This window comes from Chaetodon trifascialis, chromosome 15 (assembly GCF_039877785.1).
Source record: "Chaetodon trifascialis isolate fChaTrf1 chromosome 15, fChaTrf1.hap1, whole genome shotgun sequence".
Taxonomy (NCBI): Eukaryota; Metazoa; Chordata; class Actinopteri; order Chaetodontiformes; family Chaetodontidae; genus Chaetodon; species Chaetodon trifascialis.
The window spans coordinates 10,882,391-10,906,866 of NC_092070.1; the positions used below are offsets into that span (position 1 = coordinate 10,882,391).

At 42.4% G+C, this 24,476-nt stretch overlaps 1 protein-coding gene across 1 annotated transcript in view; it reads right to left on the bottom strand.

Moving 5' to 3' along the window:
- The window catches only part of grin2aa (glutamate receptor, ionotropic, N-methyl D-aspartate 2A, a), a 136,833-nt gene that overhangs the window by 43,434 nt on the left and 68,923 nt on the right, over positions 1–24,476 (bottom strand). Inside the window, exons 3-4 of the mRNA XM_070980461.1 lie at positions 5,059–5,225; positions 898–1,326 (exon numbers count right to left, since the gene is read on the bottom strand). Coding sequence (XP_070836562.1) covers positions 898–1,326; positions 5,059–5,225 — 596 coding nt within the window. The remainder of the gene's footprint in view (positions 1–897; positions 1,327–5,058; positions 5,226–24,476) is intronic.

Genomic DNA, 24,476 nt, shown 5'->3' on the forward strand with positions numbered 1-24,476 from the left:
CACATCCATATGCTTTCAAGTATCATTTTCTAATTTAAGCATCTGAGTTATCAGATGAAGCCCAGACAGACAGACAGACCCTAAACCTAACATTTCAGATTTTTGTAATTTAAAACTTGGAAACAACTTTTGTCGCATAGACTTAAGATTTATAAATCACCCATCATGAAAAAAAACAATATTGGTATGTAAACACAGGTTGTGTGCATCTCTCCCTCCTCTGCCAGATGGAAAGCCAGACAGAGCTGGCAAGACCTGCAACATCTCCCACTGGCTGCAGGGGAGCAAGCGCATGATGAGAAGGAGCGCAGAAGAGAGTGAATGAGACATGGAGGAATAAACGAGAAGAGGAACAGAAGGACTCATCAAGGAGCTCTTCAATTTTGGAGAGCACTCATTTGTAGCGGCTTCCTGCTGTTACCCCAGTCTCAATTTCTTCCCATGCCTGTTTCTTCACTGCCTAAATCACAAACTCCCTCCTCAACTCCCATTCAACTCTTTCTTTCCCTTCCCTCTCTCTCTTTCTGACTCCCACACTTCCTCTCTTCTCTTAGCTCCAACTCTCAACCCTTTTGTCTTCTATCCAATAATTGCATCTTTCTTCAATCTCAATCTGTGACGTAGACTCGGTGGAAACTTGGTGGAAGTCTCTAATTATTGAGGACACGGATGAAAACAAACAGACTGTGGCAGGAAACCATGCAATCAAACAAACAGCCTCACAGAATTCCTATATGCATTAAAACAGCTACGCTCTTGATACTATAAAAATACACAAAACCTCTTTTACAATTCAGATTTTTCTATTTTCAATGTATTTAAAAGACACACAGCTCACTGTATTTCTTGCTGACAATTATAGACGTGAATGCCAAAACACACTCCTTCTTTACTTACTTATGTAACGCACTGGGTGGCAGCTTGGTTGTCTTCTCCATCTGGCCATAACAGGACGTCTTGGCTTCAGGGATGTCGCCATACTCGTCCAACATGGCTGCCGCTGCTGATGTTATGATCCCCAGGCCATCTCGAACTCGCGCCTCCAGCGGGTAGTCCCAGTCGTCATATGACACTGAAATCATTCCCGGTGGAAACTCATCGGGTGTTATTTCCGGGTTCCCCGTGGTGAGCGAGGGCACGATCCAGATGTAACCAAATCCGGTGAGGCCCAGGGAGCGGGCCTCCTCCAGGATGTAGACCGCCTCATCCTTGGAGCAGTAGAGCAGGACCACGGGGGACTGGACCTTCTTGAGCATGATCTGCGACCGGCTGTCTTCCTCCACTGCGTCCAGAATGATGATATTCTGCAGGTCCCAGCCCACAAAACTAAGGCAAGGATAGTGAGGACAAGAGTGAAATGTTAATACTTAACTAATAGACTATTAACTTTGCTCAGGTGCTGGCAAGGGCAGTTATAATTATCCATTATAATTAATATCATTGTTAAGTGCGACGTGAATGCTAATAGGTGTAAAGTGCTTATTGTCAAGGGAAACACATTAAGGCTAAATGGAATGCAAATGCTAAAGCTGGTCCTGTATAATGATGCTCAGCTGGTTCCAGCCCACACAACTAAAGGACACGGAGAACAAACACTGGCCTGTTAATGTCAAAGGGCCAACGCAGTGCCTGTGGTCTATGTGCTAATTGCTGACAACAGTTATCAGAAAATAGTGCCGCCATCAACTTGGAACGCAGCTTCTACCATATCTTTTGGATAAAAAAAAAAAAGTTAATTAATTATGCCTTGCCCCTGCACAACCGTGTGGCTGAACATGATGTTTTTACATCGAAATGATCCTCTGTGGAGAGTTAAAACTGTATTTCTCAAAGCAACTGTGAAGAAAAACTGGATGTGTATGATTCCTAAGCAAATTTTAAATCCAGTTATGAGGCCAGAGTTAGAAGCAGCAAGCACTTATTAAGAAGATAGCACATTTGTAGAGTTTCTTTTTCATCCAGTGTGGCTGGCTGCTCTTTTTCACAATGTCCAGAGTGATAATACTCAGCAGGTCCCTGTACGCAAGGCTAAAGAGCAGTAAGGACAGAGGAAATGACCGTTATGTCAGTAATTAAAGAAAATGATATGTCATAAACTGGTAGCATGCTGTGGCATCAGGAGTACAGGTCCTTGATGGCAGAGCTGGCAGAGTGAGGGACAGAGATGGATGCACGCGCGCACACACACACACACACACACACACACACACACACACACACACACACACACACACACACACACACACACACAAACACACACACACACACACACACACACACACACACACACACACACACACACTTTGGAGACCGTTAAAGAGTGTGGCACATAGTAGGGAAATGAGCAAAGCAGTTAACCATCATGCAAGAATCCAACAGTTGACAGGTAGTGCAACATGAGAGTGATTTGGGACTTGCTGTCCTCATCTTGCTGTCCAAAGTGATAATGGTCTACAAGTCCCAGATGACAAAACTAGTAAAGAGAGATGATGATACACAGAGACACATTAACAGAGACAGAGAGAGACAGAGAGTAGTGGTAATAACAATTATGGGAATATGTAATACTGTATCACTCCTCTTCATTAAATGGATAAATAAAAAGAATCTAATACTGATTTACAACAATTTTACCCGTCAGCACACTCAACATGCGAGTGTGTGTCATACAAGTGAAATTGTGTCCAATGGCTGAACAATGTCCTCATCCAAAAACCCAGCAGCTCTGTCCCCTTTAATAAGCAGATTATAGTGACAGGAAGACCACCCACCTGCCTGCATTCATCTCACCGGACAGTCTGTGAATGTAACCACCCACAAAATATATTCCCCCCTTCCCGTGGTATATATCTCAGGCTGTATTTCTACTGCACGTGCTAGTATCCTTCCATGGTCAGGTCAGGCTTGACTCGCTGAGTTGACCGGTCCAATTTTCAGCTGTGAATGATGGAACTTCCTTGGTATTAAAACTGTCTGCCCATGACTAAGTCACAGTGAACCAGCTGAATGCTGACACGGGAAATCGACAGTGGGTAATTGCAGGTAATTGGCCTTATCATTTCTTGTTTTATGAATGATATTTATGGCTATTCTTTCAACACTGAGGTCAACATCACTCCTGGAGGGTGCTGATATTGACATTGGGATGTTAGGTTACTTTTCTTTAGTACATATCTGTGATGCTGCGCAGCTATCCTTCATTGAATTATTGTAAATACATTTGTATGGAGTAAATATTGATTGACAGTCGCTAATGGTGATCTAAAGGCAAGCAAACAACAGGCATAGTTTTGTTTGAAGCTGCACAGGATCGGATTCCTGCAGCCAGTGAATTGGGTAACCTTCTGACTTCGGTAACAGCAATTTCTTGCTGTTTTTACTTTAATTGCAATTTAATTAATTGTAACCAGTGTTACCAAATACAGACGCATGCAGAAAGTTCATGTTTACCACTGTTTGCTTTGACATAAAGAGTAACTGCTAATGAGAAAGACCCTCTTCAGCCCGCCTTTAATACTGTATATCATGGGTTCAGGCACCAGCCCGTGCCAACATCTCAACACTGCTGACCATGCATCATTAATTTGACATTTTTTTGCCAAAAATGATGGCTTGCTCTCCTCTTCAGCAGTTTTTCCTTCTTCTCTTTGCAGAGAGCTACAGTACCACTCAAAATGACCTAAAGGTGCGGCAATCAGCCAAAGCGTGTGTGTCGTAAACCCACCTGTCACCTGCATTCATTTTAAGAATGCTGATGAAATCCATTTAGACTGACTGTCTTTGACGTACGTGCTGCGTGAGCGGAGGAGATGAAATATACATTGAGCAAAACATTGTGTGCAGTAACTCTTCTTAAAAGTAAACTTGGACATTGTCGGGGGAAATTTGCAATGATAATGGAAGAGATTACAGACAAAATAGGGAAATAGGCTTGCAGAAATGCTTGGGCTAGTTGCATATTAACTTTTTAAGAAACGGACCAAAAGCGCTTGTTATCTTCAGTTTCCTTAGTGCGAACTGTTGGCATTGAGAGATGATTTTGGGAACGATGAAGAAAGAAAACCCAGTGTTCACGTACTTCACAGGTCCTCTGTTGAAGCTGTATATGGTTAATATAATGTGATTTTAAGGTTGTTAATCTAAACTGTAAGTTAATGTGTTTCTATCTGAATTTGATTCCTGCAACATAATGTCAAGAGTTTAACTGCCTTGTGACTTTATGCAACTTTTTAGAATATCAACATACTTTTTGGTGCAGCTACATAACAGTGAGTTTATGTCTTATTCCTTTTTTTCCCTGACATGGTATAGACTTTTAGCCATGTTTGCGGCATGGCCTCAGGAGTGATCAGTCGGTCCGCCACTTTGGTCCAGACTGAAATATCTCAGGAACACTTCAAAGGACTGGCATTAAATTTGGTACCAAGATCAATGTTGGTCAGAGGATGAATTCTCATGACTTTGATGATCCCCTGACTTTCTCTCTAATACTATCATCAGTCATTTTTTTACATAAGCAGTGAAATATCTCGACATCTACTTGAGGTATTAGCACAAACCTTTGTACAGACACTCATGGCTCCCATAGGCTTTTCCTCTAGTGCCACTATGAAGCTGATGTTTGTGCTTTTGAGATAAATGTCTTGACCAACACACTAAACTAAAATGGTGAGCCCGGCAAACCTTATATCTGCTTAGCATCAACATGTTAGCACTGTCATTGTGAGCATGTTAGCAGGCCTCACAGAGCCAGTAGCATGGCTGTAGACTGGCCTTGTTGTCTCTGAGATTTAATTATTTGACTTCATCTGACCAACTCAGTTTGTGCCCTCTATTCAGAGCTTCTCCAAATAAGAGGGAGCAACTCCGTCTGCACACACACGTCCACATCTGCACTGGTAAAGCACAGCACCAACTGGATTTCATTACTTCTCGAGTGACAATGTTCTGCTGCTGCGTCATCTTGCTGGCAACATTAATAGTATCAGATCTTTAATCTAAGAAGTTGAAAATGAAACTATGAAGAGAATCGCAAAGCTGGTGTCTAGCTGATCCTACCTGTTGTCCACAGTAGTTTTTAGGATGTTGATGAACTCCTGGTAGCCAGGGAACTTTGACGTGACAATGGAGAAGATGTGCCAGTCGTACTCCTCCATGATGTTGAGCATCAGCAGAGCCTCCTGCTGGATGGAGGCACCGAACTGGAAGAATGTCGACTTCACATCCTGAGAACAGGAGAGATGGATGGAGGGAAGGAGAAAAGGGAGGAAAAGGAGGATAAAGGGAAGGGAAGAAGAGATTTAGTTGGAGATTTATTCGGATTTTTGTCTCGCTTCCCCAGCTAATTCAAAATGCATCTCAGAAATATCAATCAACAACAGAGCATTTAAACTTTGGCACAATATGAGTATGCGCACACACACACACCCACACACACACACACACACACACACACACACACACACACACAGATCGAGAGTAATGAGCTTCTCGTAGAGGAAATATATGGATGAGGGGCTCAGAACAATTCAATTAAGCCTAAATTGGATTGGTGCGGTACAGGCAGGCTGCAGAACTCTGTGGGCCTGGTTCTGGGGAGTGAGGGTTACATTCACTCTGAGTCACACATATCCACTCCATTAAACCTGACTCAGAATCATTTGCCACTTAATTCAGCCAAACCGAGACATGAGCTCAGACAAGCACTATCACAGGTGGACAAATTAACTTATTCATTTATGTTGGAGGGTTCGCTTTAAATGATTCATTATAGCACAGGTTATTAAAATGAGGTGAAATGAGTAAATCGGGATGAATAGTGGGGAAGAGAAAAGAGTGTATCAACAGAAAATGTGTGGACTGACAAAGTGTTACCTTGTCTTTGGTAGTTTGTTGCATGATTTACTGTGTGTGTGGATTTCTGTTACCTTGAAATGTCAGGGAGTTCACACATGGCTTATTTTGACACCACTTGTCTTTGGCACTCTAATTATGACAGACTTGCAGGTTGGTGTGTGTCCGTGTGTGTGTCTTCTGTGCGTGTGCGTGCAACCTGACAGCTAGAAGAAGAACAAAAAGAACGAGGGCTAAGAGACACACAACAAAAGGTTGAAGAGAGAGATGTGAGAGAAATGAAGAAAAGGAGATCCTGCCCAGTGTCAGTTTGTAAGATCACACCTGCTCTCAGAATGAACAAATGCGTTGCATGCACGTACACACACCGACACACATAAATGACTGGACTACATGCACACACTGCCTGCAGCATGCATCTACAGGAATTCATCCACAGTGTGACTAAAGTTGAAAAAAAGACAGAGTTGGTGAGTGTGATGAAGCAGAAACTGCAATGCTAGGAGCTACTGGGTAGTGTAATGCCGCCCAGTGTTAGCCTCAGTCCCCCAATATATGGTGCAAAATTCAAGTTGAAAACACATCCTGAAGAGGCCTGTTGTTTATACAGAGGCCTAATGTCTACAAAACACTGTCTGGAAGATGAGCAAGTGAAAAAAATAGCCATGTGATTAGTAGGTGGTTTCATCAACACTGACTGCATTTCCAGCATTAATTGTGCTCGTATTGCGTAAGATATTTCCTAAAAGCACATATTTACTTGCAAATTGTGTCACAGTGAGTTCAACTGTGAAAAGTGCACTAATCCACCATGGCAACATTTAATGCCAACTGTACACTTCTCTGAAGCAGATATACTGTACAGAGCAAAGCTTATAACTTCACGTGGACACCTTGCAGTACACAATACAGTTGCACAACTAATACTCCACTCTGCAACACATATCCAATGCACCCTTTGCACTTCGGTAAAATCTTCATTTCTCACTGCAAATATCTCCTCAATCATCATCACAGCTGCTCCCTGGCTCCAGGGCTCTGATTGTGGTCTGCCATGAGCTGGTTGAATGAACTGAAGCCAACCTCAGTGAGAAATCTGTGGAAATGTTGACCAAAAATGTAAAAACTAAGTTTATGCTGACAAGAGAACTGCAGCATTGAGTGTTACTGCACCATAATGGACCACATCCAGGTGAAAGAGAACTTGCTGCACCCTAAAACACCATCCCAGAGAATACTGAGGAAAGAAAAAAAAATGTTATCTCAATTTTCACAAAAAAAGTGGCCATGAGCCATTTTAACCCATCAAATAAATGACTGGAATGAGTACATGAAACATTCAAATTAAATCATTCCCATTAAACTGTAATTTCTCAATGTTTTTTCTCTCCCTCTCTTCTTTGCCAGTTACAGAGCAGTACTCTACTGATCTGCTGGTCTATTACTGTACAGCTATAAGATGCAGGGTACCATAGATCGAACACAACTGAGTGAAGAAAGCATGGGGGGGGGGGACTGAAAGCAGTGGAATATATTTGTAACCATATCAGTGCACTGTATGTAATTTCATCTCTACATGCATGACCTAGCATTTCCTTTTCCACTGCGCTGATGGCCTCTGAATAATGTGTGTATTCACTGTTTGCATTATTTGTGTGAGTGTGGTTTTGCCTCTCTTCTCCCCTTATATCAACACTCTTGAGTGCTCTTTAGTGGCATTGTATCTGTATGTGAGGTTTGGCTCACTCGATATTCAGACTCAAGTGCTCTTCAGAGGCTCCCTGTGTAGCCCTGTGTGCATGTGTGTGTGCGTGTGTGTGTGTGTGTGTTCCAGTGGGTTAGAAACTGAAGCGATGCCTGAGCATGGTGGGACAGGAGGGAGGTCATGCTATAAGATGTGTCACTTCCTGTCTTCATCACAGCGGCGGCCGATACTCCCACACTTTGCTGCAATTTACAGAGGACTGAGACGAGCGCAGGGCCGGTCAATACACAGAGTGGACTAAGGTGGCACATTTATATGAGACTTAATTAGATGATATATGGAATAATGTGTGCCTTCAGATATTTAGGGACTAATAGGCCATCTACACCTGCCACCTGTTGATAAAATATTTGGCCTTGTGTGTGCCATCAATGCTTCCTTTTTGCAACACGTTTTCTTTGTCTGATGCTCGTGCTGAATATGCAGCTTTTGTCTGTTTATTCCAGACAAGCCTTTGTGGAAATTTATGACATTACATTTTTGCACACCCCAATAGGTTTATAAGGGCGACGGTCATTAGTTAAAGACATCGGAAAATTCTGTCAACCCACAGAGGAGCATTTAATTCTTCTGCTTCCTTGAAAAATAACAACATTTTTTAAAACGTGGTTTTCACTGAAATATACTGATACCAAAGGCAACGTTTTCATTTAGCAAGAGCTAACAATGGTTAGGAATACTCTCCATAGATTTCTGCTTCAATATCACTGTGCCAGTGTTTGTCGTGTGTGTGTGTGTGTGTGTGTGTGTGTGTGTGTGTGCGTGTGTGCGTGTGTGTGTGTGTCTGTCTGACAGGATTCGAGCTCCAGGCACCTCAGGGGAGGAAGCCATAATCTAGCATGGAACAACACGGAAATCTTCCTTTTACTGAAATAATGATTCTTTTCTGGTCTCAAATGAGACTGGGCACGTGCAGACGCTCATTTTTGCCGGCCAAAAACTGTCTCTTTATTTTCGCAGGATCCCATCGTATCAAACCAAATAGAAACCCAACTGCACTGAGGAGATTTGGTTTAAGTTTGGGCTGAATATTGTCATTTTACACGACTGCGTGATCGGAAACAATGGTGAGCCAGGCCTTGGTATTCTGTCTCAAAAATGGGCAGTTTAATTTGACCTGGCCTATAATTCTGAGACCAGGGGCACCTCTATTGAACACTTGACTGAAGCAGACGTTGACAACAAAAAAGTGAATAAACGCTCACCTCTGTCTTTATTTTCACTCTCCTACTGAAGGAAAGAAGACAACAACACCTTCAATCCTGTTTGTGTCACCTGATGTCTCTGCTGTTCAAATTTCTCTTTCTGAGAGAACCATAAGCAGAAATATAACTATTAAATTCAATATGGCTGCTTGTATATCAAACACTTCTCCCGTGTGATCCTTCATTATTGCTCATTCTACTTCTTTTATTCCCTCTTGAGTAAGAGGTAGAGGGAGGCAATGAGACACACAGTGGTGGCTGGTGAATTAGAAGAATTAAGCAACAAAAACACTAAAAGGGAGTAAATAAGCCTGAAAGTGGCAGGCAGAAAAACTCTCAGAAAGACATGAAATTAAGGACAAAGAGGGAGGAAACATGGATGCAGGGCAAGCAGAGGCGAACAAGGAGAGATGAGCGGAGCGGTGGAGAAGACACTGACGGGAGTGACTAAGCAGCGTATGATTGTTTCTAATTGGGACGGCTCACAATCCGTGACATCAGAAAACAGCCAATCATATCCTCTCATTTCACCCTTGTCAAGTGTGACATGTCTCTTCTTTCCACTCACACCTTCAGCGAGCGGCGCCCCCACACATACATGCACGCACGCACATGAACACACAATCTGTCATTCACAGTTCTTTCCTTCTTGTTCTGTCTGTCACATTCACAGTCTCCCACCCTCAAATTTCAAGCACACACACAAACAGGCACAATGACGCACACTCACAAACACGCACCTACCCCACGGGGCAGGACAGTGTGTCTAAGTTGAGATAGAGGGGAGTTATAAATAGTAGCCTTCATATCCTCTGCTGCTGATAGCATCATGCACTGTCTGGTCTGATGACACACACATGTGTAAAAACAAAACAAAGTAAAAAAAAAAAAAACGCACACACGCACAAACAGTTGAGTGTACGCACACACAGAGATAAAGGCCTGACAGCACACATGCACACCTGCATGTACTTGTCATATATATCCACACACGGCTCAGATCTGCCACAGATACCCTGCATGCAACCGGATTTAGCAGCTCCACAGTGTCCACTGGAGGAGAAACACACTGATATGACAAAAATTCCTTGGTGGCCAGTTACTAAATATAAACAGACAGGCATAAAAATAGCTGCGGCAAAACAAAAGAGCCCGAAATGTCTGTGGAAACAAACTGAAATGCCAAGAAGACAGCATTCAACATATGAAGCACACAGCTAGTCAATGCAGCCAAAACCACAGAAGAAATAACATCATTCTCTCAGTGATAAATAATTACTGTATTTATCACTCAGAAATGAACTGCTGTTACCACACTGAGGTCTGTTTATTTGCACATGCAAAATTAGCAGCAGAAAGCAGAATGAGATTTTGTTTACTGATATCACATTTTGTGCCTGCAGACACAACAGTCATTTAAACTTGTATAAGCTATTTTCTGCCAAAGTGTAAAATTGCCCAGCGGATGGTTGGGTCCTTCATATCATCATATACAGTATATATACTGTGCGGGGCTGGATTGGTGCAGATATAACATGACATGGTGCCAAACAGATCCACCAAGTGTGGAGAATGCATACACAGATTCCAAATGTACGAAACGTGACAACTTAAAGGCTGGCACCACTCACTGCTGCCTCCCGCTGTGTATTTTAGAGGAAACGAGGGACAAATAAGAGGAAAGCCAATTTGGAAAGTTGAAACTTTGCTGTTACAAGTGTTGCTTGGTGGTTTGGATGTAACCCAAATTCAGCAAATGAGGATTCAAATCATATCCATATGTTTCCCAGGCAATATTCTCAATGTTTGCCAAATAAGCAATACATCGTTAAATTGGCAATTTTCAGCATATGGAAGTGATATTATCACCTATATTAAGAGAATGTGAAAACAGCCCACGACTACATGTTATTCCAAACAAGTAATGATCCCTTTTTTAATATCCTCTGTCAAATCCAGACGTATGACATGCAGATAAACTGATAAAAGACAGCTTAGAGAAACATTTTTAACTCATGGAAAATTACTTTGATTAATTAAAGTAGGTACAACTCATAATAATAAAGACAGCAGGCTCTGTCCATGGTGCTGAATGGGGTCCTATTCTTCTACTACTTTACAGGTGAAGGAAATAACAAACTTTGTTGCAATTCGACTTTTTACAGCACAGTCACGACTGTTTGCTGTCCTGGCTCCGCAGCGGTGGGAAAAGCACTGACATCAGGACGGCAGCACCAACCCAAAACAATGTTCTGCAGGCCTGAACATCACATGGAAGAGGACTTTACCTCAGATCTGCTAAATGCAGAGAAACTGCCTCAATAAAGACAGTCACAAGTGGAATCAAAGCAACAGCAATAGGACGTGCCGTACACAAATATCACCAATCATTGTTGCAGTATTTGCAGAACTGGTTTGTTCGTACACCAAATATGCAGACTTGCACACAAGCACACATGCAACTGCAGAATCCTACCCAAAAACAAGCCTCCTTGTGCTTTTCCTTTGTGTCTCATAATGACCAGAGAACAATATTACTGCACTAACATTGTTTTGGTGGAGTCTTTTAGTTAGAGCGCATTATGTGCTTTTACTGCATTCCTCTGTAAATGGCTCTGACAGAGTCTTATGAAACAGTGTTTGTTCAGTCTTTACTAGATTACAGTGTTTTAAAACAATAAGCAGATCTAGCGATGACACTGTGAATATGAGTGTGTGTTCTTTCGTTGTGTGTGTGTGTGTGTATGGTCTCAATGGGTGTTAATAAACCACTTGGTATGAACAGAGGGGAGCACACTCCCCTCGTTTGTGCTGGAAAATAATTATAGGGAAACAGTAGCCTTCAACTGCGATAGAGGCTACACAAACACACACAGATTATTAAACAAGGCCGTGTCTGACGTCACAGAAGAATATTTTTGGCATGAATGCAGTCCATTTTGTAGATAACACACACAGAGGAGGAAGAGACCTATTCAAAGTTTATCACACAGGAGCAGCGCCTGTGTGTGTGAGTGTGTATGTGTGCGTTCTTGCTGTGGTTCCTCTGTCAGGACTTTTTAACAAGCAGTCGAGCCCCCACGGGGAAACACTGACAAAATAACATCATCCCTCTCTCTCTCTGTCTCTATCTTTGTCTCTCTGTGTTTGCCCTCTTCTCCCACTCACTCTCTTCTCTAATAAGTCCAATATCTTCCTCTGTGTGTCTCCCTTTCTTTTCGTTAACTCTCTGTCCAGGGGCTCTGTCTTTTCTCGTCTCCCTCTATCCATCTTGCCCTCTCCCACCCACTCCCTATCTCTTCTAATAAGGCCAATATTCTGCTGCATTCCTTTGGGATCTAACCTTACACCTAAGCTGGAATAGCTGTTATTAGTGCTGGAAGTGTAACTTAACAATTTAGAAAAATCACATTAATAAAACCTAAACAACCAAATAGAATATGGCTTAAAAGCTTAAACTGGTGCAATACCTCCAAAATACTAAGCTTAATTTCCACTGTGACTGACTATTATCTGGAGATGTGGGCTGTCAGATTATATTTAGACACAGCAGAGCAGATACATACCTACCGGTCGGGAAACCCACAAGAGGTCAAAAGATAAATCTCAAGGGCTGATAGATGATTTATGGGAAAGGGAAGCAGAAAAGAATTCTGCACATCTTGCTGATTCTGCTAATCTTTGACTTGTTTCTTGACGATTTCTAGATTTTTTTTCCAGAAATAAATACTTGAATAATGAAGCAAAAACCCTTTGAACTGGTTGCAACCGGAAAGCATTTGCTGACAAGTGGTTACAAGCTTGGGTCACAAAAAAGGAGAGGAATACTGCTGTAATTTCCCCTTAAACCACTCCATTCTCGGTAATCTGATTACTTCCTCCGCAGCCCTGCTTGTTATTTATCTCATCATCATTATGCCTGCCTTCACTAGACTTTGACATATTGTGCATTTCACACCTGTCACATGCAGAGAAATTGTTGATATCATTATTATATCCTCCACAGTCATAATAAAGTCATCATTATGAAAATTACCATCACTGTCAATATTGCCACCATCAGCTGCCATAACCATCACCATCATTCTCTGTATCTTCGCTGCCTTACCTATCACGCTTTCCTAATTTCATCCTTTTCCCTCCTTCCTGCAGCTCGCCCTCCATATGTTCTTCCTCTACTCCTCTTTTCTTTGGCTTTCTTTTCCTTATGTGCCTTTAATTATCCTTGCCTACTTCCTCAGCGCCTTTCTTTCCATCTCTACCACCTCACACTTTGGCAGGCTTTTGAAAGCGCACAAAAGAGAGAGAAAGAGAGTAAAAAAATCCTACTGGATGAGCAGAGGTGCTAATCACAATAAAATAGGACTTTGAATTAGGAGTCGCTGCACAGCCCGATCCTCAATGTGTTGGCGCTTTATTGAATACATAAGTAATATTTCGACAAGAAACCTCTTTGTCAGGATTACTTGTTGAAACATGTTTTCTTTTTAAAGTATTGAATAAAGTAATCCTGTATGGAGGCACTCAGTGTGCAGCCGCCTTAAAGGGTTTTAAAGAATTGAAGCATTTAAGAGGCGAGTTCAGTGCAAGGCAGCAGGATGTAGAGGGCTGAAATCGTGAACCTAATCTAAGGAGCTGTTAGTTAAGTGAGGTAAAGCACTAGAAAGAAGTGCATACAGTTCAAGCACACACATACACACATTCAGTCACACACCAACATGCACTGTATCTCAAGCATAAAGTCACAAATAAAACCCACATAAACAAATACATGCTTGTATATGTGGCTGCGCACACGCACCCTCCACTCAAAGTAAAAGGGATTTAGAAGTTGCGTGTGTGTGTGTGTGTGTGTGTGTGTGTGTGTGTGTGTGTGTGTGTGTGTGTGTGTGTGTGTGTGTGTGTGTGTGTATCTGTGCCAGAGGGCTGTGTATCACGCTGAGTTCATTCCAAAGACACAAACAACATAATATAAACCTCAGCTCAAACAGAATGGAACAACACCCACTGCCCAGGAAAAACAAGAAAATCAAAGGCCTCAAAGGCCAGATTTACACAGGAACAAAACACCTAGACCTACATTTATGGAGTCGTAAAGCAGCCCAGAAGACAGGCTGAGGTGACATCAGGGAGCATGAGTTCTGGAGTGAAATCATTTCTATCTTAATGTCACGTTTTCAGGAACAACATCAGAGTAGCTTAGCCGAAGATTCTGCACAGCATGGCATTGAGGGACTGAGTTTGATCTTTGAGCCGGCGTGCATGTGGGGGGAAAAAAGAGAAATCCCAATAAGGAGAATTAAAAGAAATTACAGGAGGAGAAATATTACTTCAGTGCAAATTGGCTTAGCCAGGTCAACGGCAACGCAAATATTTTGATGTCGAGCAGATTGCCCAGACCAGTAGGCATCTGTTCCAAAATTAAACTTGAGACGGCAGTTTTGTTCACCCAGAGTTCACTGGAGGCTGAATCTAATTATCTTTCTGGTAATGCACGGTTTCTCAAATGTTTTAATGTGTGCTATAACTGGGTCTGCATGCCAAATTGCAAATGTTTTATGTTCATTTGAGTGAATCTGGCCACCTTTGGCACGTCGCTATATCTGTCAGATGCCTTCAGAAACTGAGCAAATTGTGCAGAGTGTGACTCACTTCACTGAGATTTACTCAACCAGCCCTCCTCAGATGGTGAGAGGGTATTGCTAACTGGGTGGTTAATAATTTGAAATCATCCAGCAGTAGCCACTATTTAGAAAGCTGGTTGCCAGGGTTGTGGAGTCAGAAAGGCCCCAGGCCCTTTGGTTTTCAGCCACAACCAGCAAACTACAATTTAAAAGACTCCAAACCTCTTTCTGTTAAAAGGATAGCTTGTTTTGTTATTTTTGGAAAAGCTGCTCATCGCTTCATCAATACCCTCTCATATCTGAGGTGATCAGCTTACCTCACAAGCTCTGTTGAAAGGTAACAAGTCTGTCTACCAGCTGCTTACAGTTTTGTAATGAACACATTATGTCTCGTAATCCATACAAAAAACTGAAGTGTTGAAACAATATGTGATTTTAGAGGAGGCATGAAGTCCACACTTAGTGCTACGCTAACTCATGTGGCTCATATCAACTGCACAGACATGAGTGTGGTATCATTTTTCTCATCTAACTCTTAGGAAGAAGGTGAGTAAGCGTATTTCCCAAAATGTCAGACTGTTCCTTTAAGCATTCTTTCTGAAAGGTTCATATGTTCAATCTAATGACTTTATTAATGCTCATGAATTATTTAGTAGCACTTTATAAGTAAATCAAGAAGAATATCCTGGGTCGGCAGGGTGTGGAAAAAATGAGTCTGGCTCTGCAACAACACAGAAGTTGTTCTCGTCAATGATTTATAAGAGATGTAGGAAAATGAATAAAAGCTTTATTGACCACTGTTCACATTAACATGAATTACCTGGAACTTTGAAATCAAAAAATCAATCAAACATTATCTTCGCAACTCACAGCATCATTTTGATCTATTTTTGAGGTGAGGTGAATATCGTTTTCCCTCATTTTATTCACTAAATATGCAGCCAGAAGGTAAGACACGTTGCAGTATAAAGGATACGCCACTTCCCATCACATTACCCCCTGGTTCCACTCTGACATACAGCTATGTGGGGGCAAATCAATACTGCATAAGGTGCTGATAGTTTCCCCCACAGAGATGCACTAGTCAGCTGTTATGGTCATCACTAACTACACTGGCAGTATCACTGATTCATCACTGCCACCGACAGACAGACACTGACACTGAGAGACCTGCTTTGAAGAGGATGAAACAGAGCGGGGTGGGCAGGAGCGATGGATGGGACGGGCGGCAGGAAGATAGATGAGCAAAGGGCAAAGAGCGATGTCAGGGAGGTAGGGAGGTGAAGCAGAAAGGGGAGGGATGCGTTATGGACATGGAATGGGAAGCAAATGTGCTTCTTTGTGTTCTTTCCAAGTGAGATGAGAAGATCTGCATCAATCTTCATTACAGAAGTGCAGTCAGTTGGTGTTTAGCCTGGCCAGCTGTGGTTGCATCTTGGCGACGGTGTTGGTCTGCTTTTAATTTTGGTTGGGTAATAAACCTCAATGCTTTCACTTCACACAGAGCCAGGCTAGCTTTATAGAATGCTAGGCTAACCATGTTCCTGTGCACAGACACGACATTGATATCTAATGTAACTCTCAGAAAAAGCAAATAAGCCCCCCCCCCCAACCAAAGTTGAACTAGTCCTTTAAACTCACATTGAGGCTATCTGTCTCCCTGCTGCGCTCACTGCAGCATTTCGCTCTATTCAAATCTGCTCACATCCACACTTGCACATTCATCATTAATATTACAACAAAAACGAGGCAGGAGGGAGAAGAATTGAAAGAGTGCACACACACACACACACACACACACACACACACACACACACACACACACACACTTCATGCACATGCACACTTTCCTTTACATTAACAAAGTGCAATATAAGTGCTATGCCCTAAACCCCACCGTCATCTCTAAGCTTTCCCATTTCCATTTGATTGGCTGCCAGCGAGGCCTGCAGAGTAATTGGCTGAATTTCATTGGCCAAGCAGACGGACAGCACCCCTGGGAGGAGTCCATCAGGCGATATCTGTTAACAACATGCACGGACGCACAGAGTTTTATACACACACACACACACATGCACAGAGCCAGAGGGGAACTCCCTAATGCCTAATGTACCTTTTGCTATCACAGATGGGTCACTTACATTTCTGGGCACAAGAGTGATGATGAGAGTGAGAGGGAGATGAAAAAAGTGGAAAAGATCGGTGAAGAGGGGAACAGCAGGAAAGGCGGGAGGATTGGTTAGAACAAGGGAAGATTGGACAAGAAGGGAGGAGAGGAAGGCGTAATCTTAGAAACTTCAGACAGATTTTGTGTACAAAAATGGTCTCTATCAAATTTTTGTGTCTAATATCTGAATGTATTAGTTTCATACATCGGTATGCATTAAGAGCCTGGGCATCATCGCCCACTGTCGGGCCATGGTCGTGTGTCTCTTTCAGAACTTGGCCCCAATAGTTTTTGTGGCTTCAGTCAGCCCTTATCAGCCCCCGTTTGGCTGATTCTGCACGTTGAATCAGCATAAGAGGAAGTGGGTGAGAGTGAGATGTGTGATGTGCGATTGAATCAGTAATTTCACACGTTCAGTAAATCCTTATTATTCACCGCCACTTCTTTTTTCCTCCACAAGCAAAAGAGAAAAACTTTATGCCAGCCAGTTGCACTATCCAACAAATATATTCTCAATTACAAATGAGACTCAGTGGTGCGAAAATGCTTTGCCAGTTTCTTCTTTCTTTCTTTACGTCTCATTAGAGTTGATGAACATAAAAGTCTATATTTTGATAATGGATATTGTCATTTTTCAAGCAAAAAAAACCCCCTGAAACTGCTGGTTTAAGTTGCCAAATGTGAGGATTTGCTGCCTTTATTTGCCTGATCTGAATGCATACTGAATATTTGGAAGTTTTGAACAGATGTTATTTGAATATGTTGCTTCACGCTGTGGGAAATTTTAAAGGCATTTATGCCTAATTTCTGACATTTGAAAGGCAAAACCCTTAATTGTGAAAATAATCGTCAGATGATAATGCATACTGCTGGTCCGCACGCAGTCAGCGGTAGCCTTGGCAACGTATTCTAATGCATTTTAATGTGGTCTTGGTTTGTTGGTTTCCATACTTTGAAGACAAATGTCTGGTTTATCACTGGAAGGAGTCATAACTGTGTGAAACCATGTTTAACCGCTTATATGTGTCTAGGAGAGCTGCTCAGTGGCCATCAGTAGGAGATGGTATGGTATGAATGTGAAATAGTAAGTAATGGCAATCTCCTCTGGATAAATAAAGACTCAAACGCGAACAACAACTACAAAAGCACTCACTTAATTATAGGGAGCACAGTGAAAGTGCAAATGGCCAAGTAGTTAAGAGGCAAGTGTGACGGAAAACAAATATGAGTCATCCATGACGCTGGTTGGAGGCTGACAAGCATCTTGGAGGATATGGGGTCGTCCTCGCACGGCCTTGCTGAGGTCTCTCGTATGAGGACAAAGGACAGTAATACTATCTGACTCGTGTCGTGAGTGGAGAGGAGCATCTGTGGATCACTGCTCATACAACAGAGGGGGAGAGACTCAACTGGGTCACGAACACGTTTGTACGGCAAGGTTCGAGCAACATGGCTTTTTAAAGTCAGACGCTCAGATTTTTGGAATGAAGCAGCTGATTCTAGACTTGGTGCATCCCCCAAGAAATGTATTCTCGGCTGTGTGGAAAAGTCTTTATGCAGCATTTTGACCATTACAGGTGCTTCTAAGATTTTCCACTGAAAGTCAAACTGAGGAAATTGAGAGAGGAGAGGAGACAAAGTTGCTGACCCACTTTGTAGCTCACAAAGTTTCAAATCCTCTTTAAAGAGAGAGTGAGTTGTGGCCAAGAATTTGGCAAGACACACACACACACACACACACACACACACACACACACACACACACACACACACACACACACATCATACAGCAGATGCATGCACACACGAGTACAGACACACACACATAATCATGAGCCTGCGACCTCAGACACCATGAATAATGAAGCAAGTGCAGCTTTTATTTAACACCGCATTAGCTCTTTACATCACCTAATAATGGCAGCACTGAACCACACTAACACACACTCACAAGCACACACACTTCTGGTAGTGTTCGATACGGTTTGTTAGTTTTCTCATTTGACTTGGTCTATTTTAGTCCTGCAAAACCCTCTTTCTCATTCCTCTTCTCTCTGATCCTCCTTCCATTGTCTCTCTCTTTTATCTTTGCTTTTCATTTTCTTCATTTTCTCCTTTTTTTTTGCCCATTCTCTCCCTTGCCTCATACCTTTGTTGGTATATCTCTTTCTCTATTCATCTCTCACTCCTATTCTCTCCATCTCTTGCTGTCTCTCTGAGCATTTTGTTGATGCCAGTGATAAGATCAGTGTGTGATTGGCTGGGCCAGATAAGAGATAAGACTGTGATTCATTTAGGGAGCTTTTCTCTTCTCATCACACCCCTGCAGACCACAATGGTATTAATGAACATGCATCCACATGCATGCATCTAGACACACGCAGATGCACATGCTCTTTGTGTCTGGGAGAACGGGGGGAAGACTGAAGATTGGAGATGTGGAGTGTGAGAGAAGGGAGAAAGAGACAGAAAAAAGAGAGATGGGGGGGTACAGTGGTGGAAAAAACAGTCGCCCTAATTTGCAAATCAAAGACATTATGAGTCACATATTTTCTGCCAAATCAGCCAAAGGGGAAAATATTTTTCTCTCACTCTTCCTCTTTTTATTTCACTTTCATTGTCCTTTTTTCATGCCTGCCCTGTGTTGCTAGTTTGTAAAATGTCACTCTTTAAATGAAGCACAGTTGCCACCCTTTAACATTTATTGCTTTCATCCCATCACTCCATTCTTATCTGTTGTCTATTTTAATGGGAGGTACTCACATGCCATACCACCCTGCAGATTCCCATCTTTATGTTGTGCCTGTCCTTCTCTCACTGATTTGCAGTTTAACTGTGATTTCAGGTATTTCCATGCACCAATCAAAATCAGAATCAGAGTTCAAATTAAAAAGAAGGCAAAAGGAAATCTAAGTTTCCTTTCTGGAGATATGAGGATTACAACGGACACAGCATCATCTTGAGCCAGGGCTCTATCTCATGTATTGGGTCTTCCTTCCCGATATTATAATTGCCATATTATAGTGGAGGAAGACTAAGGAGGTTATTGTCATCATTATCACCAGCAGTAACATGAAGTCTATACCTGAGACCCTGAAACTGTGTGTATATTGTATTTGAATTGTGTATATATAACTGTGTATGTGTGCATGTGTCTGTGTGAGAAAAAAAGAGAGGTGAAAGGCAGGTGAAATGGAAACAACGGACCGCTTGCATTTTCCTTCTGGGACATTGCCATTATAGGGCACAAACACTGATGCACAGACACACATTCATTAAATTGTGCACATTCTAGCCAATTATAAAAACTAAAGGTTAATGCTTGAATTTTTTGCATTACTGCACAGAGATCCCTGTGTGTGTGTGTGCATCTGTGCACAGCATCTACTCTCCCCCAATGTCTGGAGGCTGAACACGGCACACATGCAATCATATCTCTGCATGCAATGTGAAGATAGGCTCACATGGTAGAACCTCTTGCAGGACTGCTGTTGTTTCGTCTTCCTCCCATTGTAGTCACTTAAAACTCACTCCTAAATATGTGCTGAGATTTTGAGAAGTCTTTGTAGGTTGTCATTTGAGGACACACAAAGAAGGCCCCCAGACCTGAGCCCTGTGGAACTCCACAGGGATGTCTGCTGGAGATGGATTCTCTATAAAGAAAAAACAGAATCTGAGGCAGCTCAGTTCTGAGTCAGAGGCACCCACCCAGTGCACAGGGCATTCAATTAAAACTGCATGATGGACTCTGTTAAGAGCATAGGAAACAGGATTATGACTGTCACTTGTTTTTACAAGGAGATCATTCGTTACCTTCACAGAGTGTGACTGCACCATTGGATGCTGTCACACCTGTCTTTGCCGATGTAGCTGTCCACAAAATCATACAGTTTAAGGTGGATTTTTCAAAAATGTTTGATTTAAGTGGCAAATAACGTCTCCCTCTCTGTCTCACACACATAAACCAACACCTGCACACTATCAGCTGTATACACAAATAAAACTGTGGTTCAGAATATGATTGTCTCCTCAGTGTCAGCCAGCTCTCCTGGAAATAGAGATGTGGAGGCACATTACGTTGGCAGGATGACACACAGTATTGAGAAAGGTTGGTATTTCAACACCCTGCAGTAACAGACTGACATTTATAGAAACTTCTAAAGCACCCCAGAGGAAGAGCATTAACCTCAATGTATACCTAATCAAGCTGCTCAGATGGACAAGTACTCTAAAGTAAAAATGTGTTCTGGTGGAGCTTCACACACTGAGATACACACACACAGGGAAGGCAGGCAACACTGGGAAATAGCACAAACTGCAATGAGGCTTGCACTCCAACCGTGCGCTGAAAATTGAGCTTGCAACACATGGTCTTCATTGAGGTGTGTGCACAGCTTTTTTGTTGGGAGGAAGCATCTAACCAGCTACTGCAACATGCAGCTGAGTGGTTTGTTGTTTACAATGTGTCTGATTATATATGTCATTGTGAGAATGAACCCCACCATGTTTGTGGACACCACCAAGCCAGGCGCTGACAGCAGGGTGTACACCGTGACCTCGCCGTTCCCTTTTGAAAACACAGGTGCATTTCCTCCATTTTCCAAACAGTGGTCCATTTTCGAACACATTTCACAGTCCATCTCCAATTTCAAACAATGAGCCATCCAGTCCCATTTAAAAATACTGGACTGTACACTATAAAAACTGGACTGCTTTAACAGTACTGTGAAATCTTACAGCAGTCCCTCCTCCACAAAAAAAACCCAGGAAAGTCCCCTCCAATGCAAATGAAACTGGAAAGCGCAGAACAATACAGGACAATACGGAGTGGCGAGAGCAACAGCTAACTGTTCTGAACTTGGTAAGCTACTGAAGTGTAAAATCAGAGATCAATGGAGTCTTGGATCCTAGTTACACAAGCAACACTTGATTCCTGACTGTTTGTGTTCATGTGTGTCTGTCCCTCTCTTTGTCCCTTTTCCTTTTCTGTCACTCCTTCTTTTTTTCTATTCCTACACTGCATTCTTCGTTCTCCCTCGCTCTCCCTCTGCAGTACAGTCTTTATCCTATTACAGCCTCCTTGCTTCTGTGGAGCAGTTTCAGTTGTAGACACAATGAAAACTGGCAGGGTACATTACTTAGCACTGCACTCCTCCCACCCTCTCTGGTTCTCCCTCCCTGTCATCCCCCTTTCTTCACTCTTGCTTTCAACAATGAATTCATTTTTTCATCATACTGTTTTTCCCCACTCCTCATTTGAGTTTGTCTTGCTTCTTCTTGCTCCAATTTTTCCTTCCTTGGTTAGATTTCACTTTGGTTTTGTTCTGCAGCATGCACCGGTCTCCCTCTGACTGATTAATCCTGACTATTAGTCTCTCCACCTCGCTATATGCTGATCTCATCCACCCTGCACTGCTTTTGTGTTGTTGCCAAAGCTAATGGCTAAGAACAATCTCAACAGTGTCTTTTCATCCTTCTGCTTCCTTCATAAACATGGAGAGAAGCACTTGAAGCAACTGCTATTTTTGCAGAAGGAATTCAAGTTGGGTGTGGGAAATTTGGCCATGGAAAGAAACACCAACTGTTCACTAGTGAACAGTGAAATACTGTGGTGGTGCTGAGGTTAAAAATGTTTGTTACTCTTTGAAGGTGGAGTCGGATGTGTAGATAAGGATGTGTGCACCTCCTAACATTGGGGAGAGTTGAATAGGGTCATATGCTGTATACATTGTATGGGTTGCAATCAACAACCACTGAGTTGAATATTGTTGCCAAAGCAAAAGTTCCTGTAATGGCAGCCAGAAGCAGACTCCAAAAATCGCTGACTAACACTGAAGTGCTTAATTCAAAAGTCCCACAAGAACAGAGGGACTGAATGGCTAAAGTCAGTTTTTATTTGGTTATTCTGAGAACAAAGTTTCCATTAAGAAGATTTAAAGCTTAAATGGGAATGTGTTTAGGATATTTTTAACTTCTGACAAGAGAAAAAACTGTAGTGAGTTTGAGGTCAAACTCCAGACTTCAGTACATTTCTTTAGATATATAGTATGTGCATGAGGTCAAAGCCACTATTGTACACAAATATTTTGCCAATGCATTCCTTTATTTATCTGGATCAAAACAGGATTGTCATCCACCTAGACGCGAAGGCAAAGGCTCCTAGTCTACAGTACATAAAAACTGCAAAGTGACTTGTCCGTGTAGCATGCAATAAAAATGTATCTCCTCTTAATTAACACCATATAACTGTCAAATTAGTATTTAAGTCAGTAAAGCTACATATTTAAGTCACTGAAATATCACATATGACAAAAATTCAGAGACAAAATGTGAAAGAACTTTGGCAAGATAATGACCATCAGCAAAAGGGATCTGCTTTTAGAATCAGAAAGTAGATATCTGATTTCTTTTTGCTGATGATACCCTCTTATATAGTTGAGACAAAGAGGTAAATTAGAGCATCAGATTGATGTATACTGCCTCTCTGGTTGTACTTTCAGTATTTTCCAAACTGGTCATGCACTCTCTATCCCTCTGCCAGTGCTGTAGGTGGCTTGGCAGGCCACCAGAGCCGTCCCTGCTGATAGAAAGGGCTCAGAATAAAGCAGAGGTTTTATTTGACGAGTCCTGCATGGGGACCTGATGGCCAACTGGAACGCTCCCAGGGAGAGAGCTGATCTCTTTATCTGTCCCGTATCCTATTAGAGTATCACCTTCCATCACAACCTCCATTCAAAGGATGGGAACAGCTTTTACTAAGCTGCACGCTCCCTCTCACCCTCTCTTTACCTTGCTAACCGCCGCCCTTTCCTCCTCCTCCACCTCCCTCCCATCTCTCTCCTCCCTCCTCAACCCCTCAGTCATGACTGCAAGTTTTCACTCTTTTATCTTGCTTTCTGTCACAGCATGTCCTCCTCAGTTAATGACAGCAACGGTTGTTGGTCATTGCCTTTCAAAAACTACCCATGTGACCATTTTCTAACTGGTACCTGTATCAACCAAAAGAAGATTCAAGCACAAAATTACTTGGTTAAGATCACAGAAACATCACAGTCATAGTGAGAAGAAACACTGACATTGTCTTTGCCTCTGAGAGACACCTGGCATCACCACAAATGGTCCCGGTCAGGCAAAAGCAAACACAGCTTAACAAATGACCAATCATATCAGTTCTCAGATAATAGCAGTTTCTACTCCACATTTACTAATTTTCTGTCACTCCCTGTTCCCTTTCTTTCTTTTTTCTTGGTCTACTTTTTTTCCAAAGTAGCAGCTGCTGGCCAGAGAACTGCTGAGGCAGCACTGGGTCCAATTTCTGAAGCAACACATAGACCCCAACAAACAACTGATATCCAAAACACAGTGGCAGAGAGGGTAAGAGAGAGGGAGAGGAGAGAGCGTGACAGAAGAGGTGCCAATGCCCAGAAATGCCTGCCAAGAATCGATAAGGGATAGACCGATGACTGTAGAACAACCCCACTGGTACAACCAGCTACAAACCACACACACAGACGCATTTCCATCACTTCTGGGGATGTTACATAGACTTCCATCCACCTCCTGGGGACATACCCGAAGCATAACCACTACTTGACTAACCGTAACCCTGACCTTAAACCAACTTCTTCACCCTGAAATTTAATGATTTATGTTATGGGAACTTGCATTTTGTCCCCATAAGAAAGGCGAATTGCCCCCAAAATGTGACCGTGTAAACAGATTATGATACACAACGTGAGTAATATACATTCACACACACACACACACACACACACACACACACACACACACACACACACACACACACACACACACACACACACACACACTCAAAGACATACTTGGAACAATCAAGTTAAGAG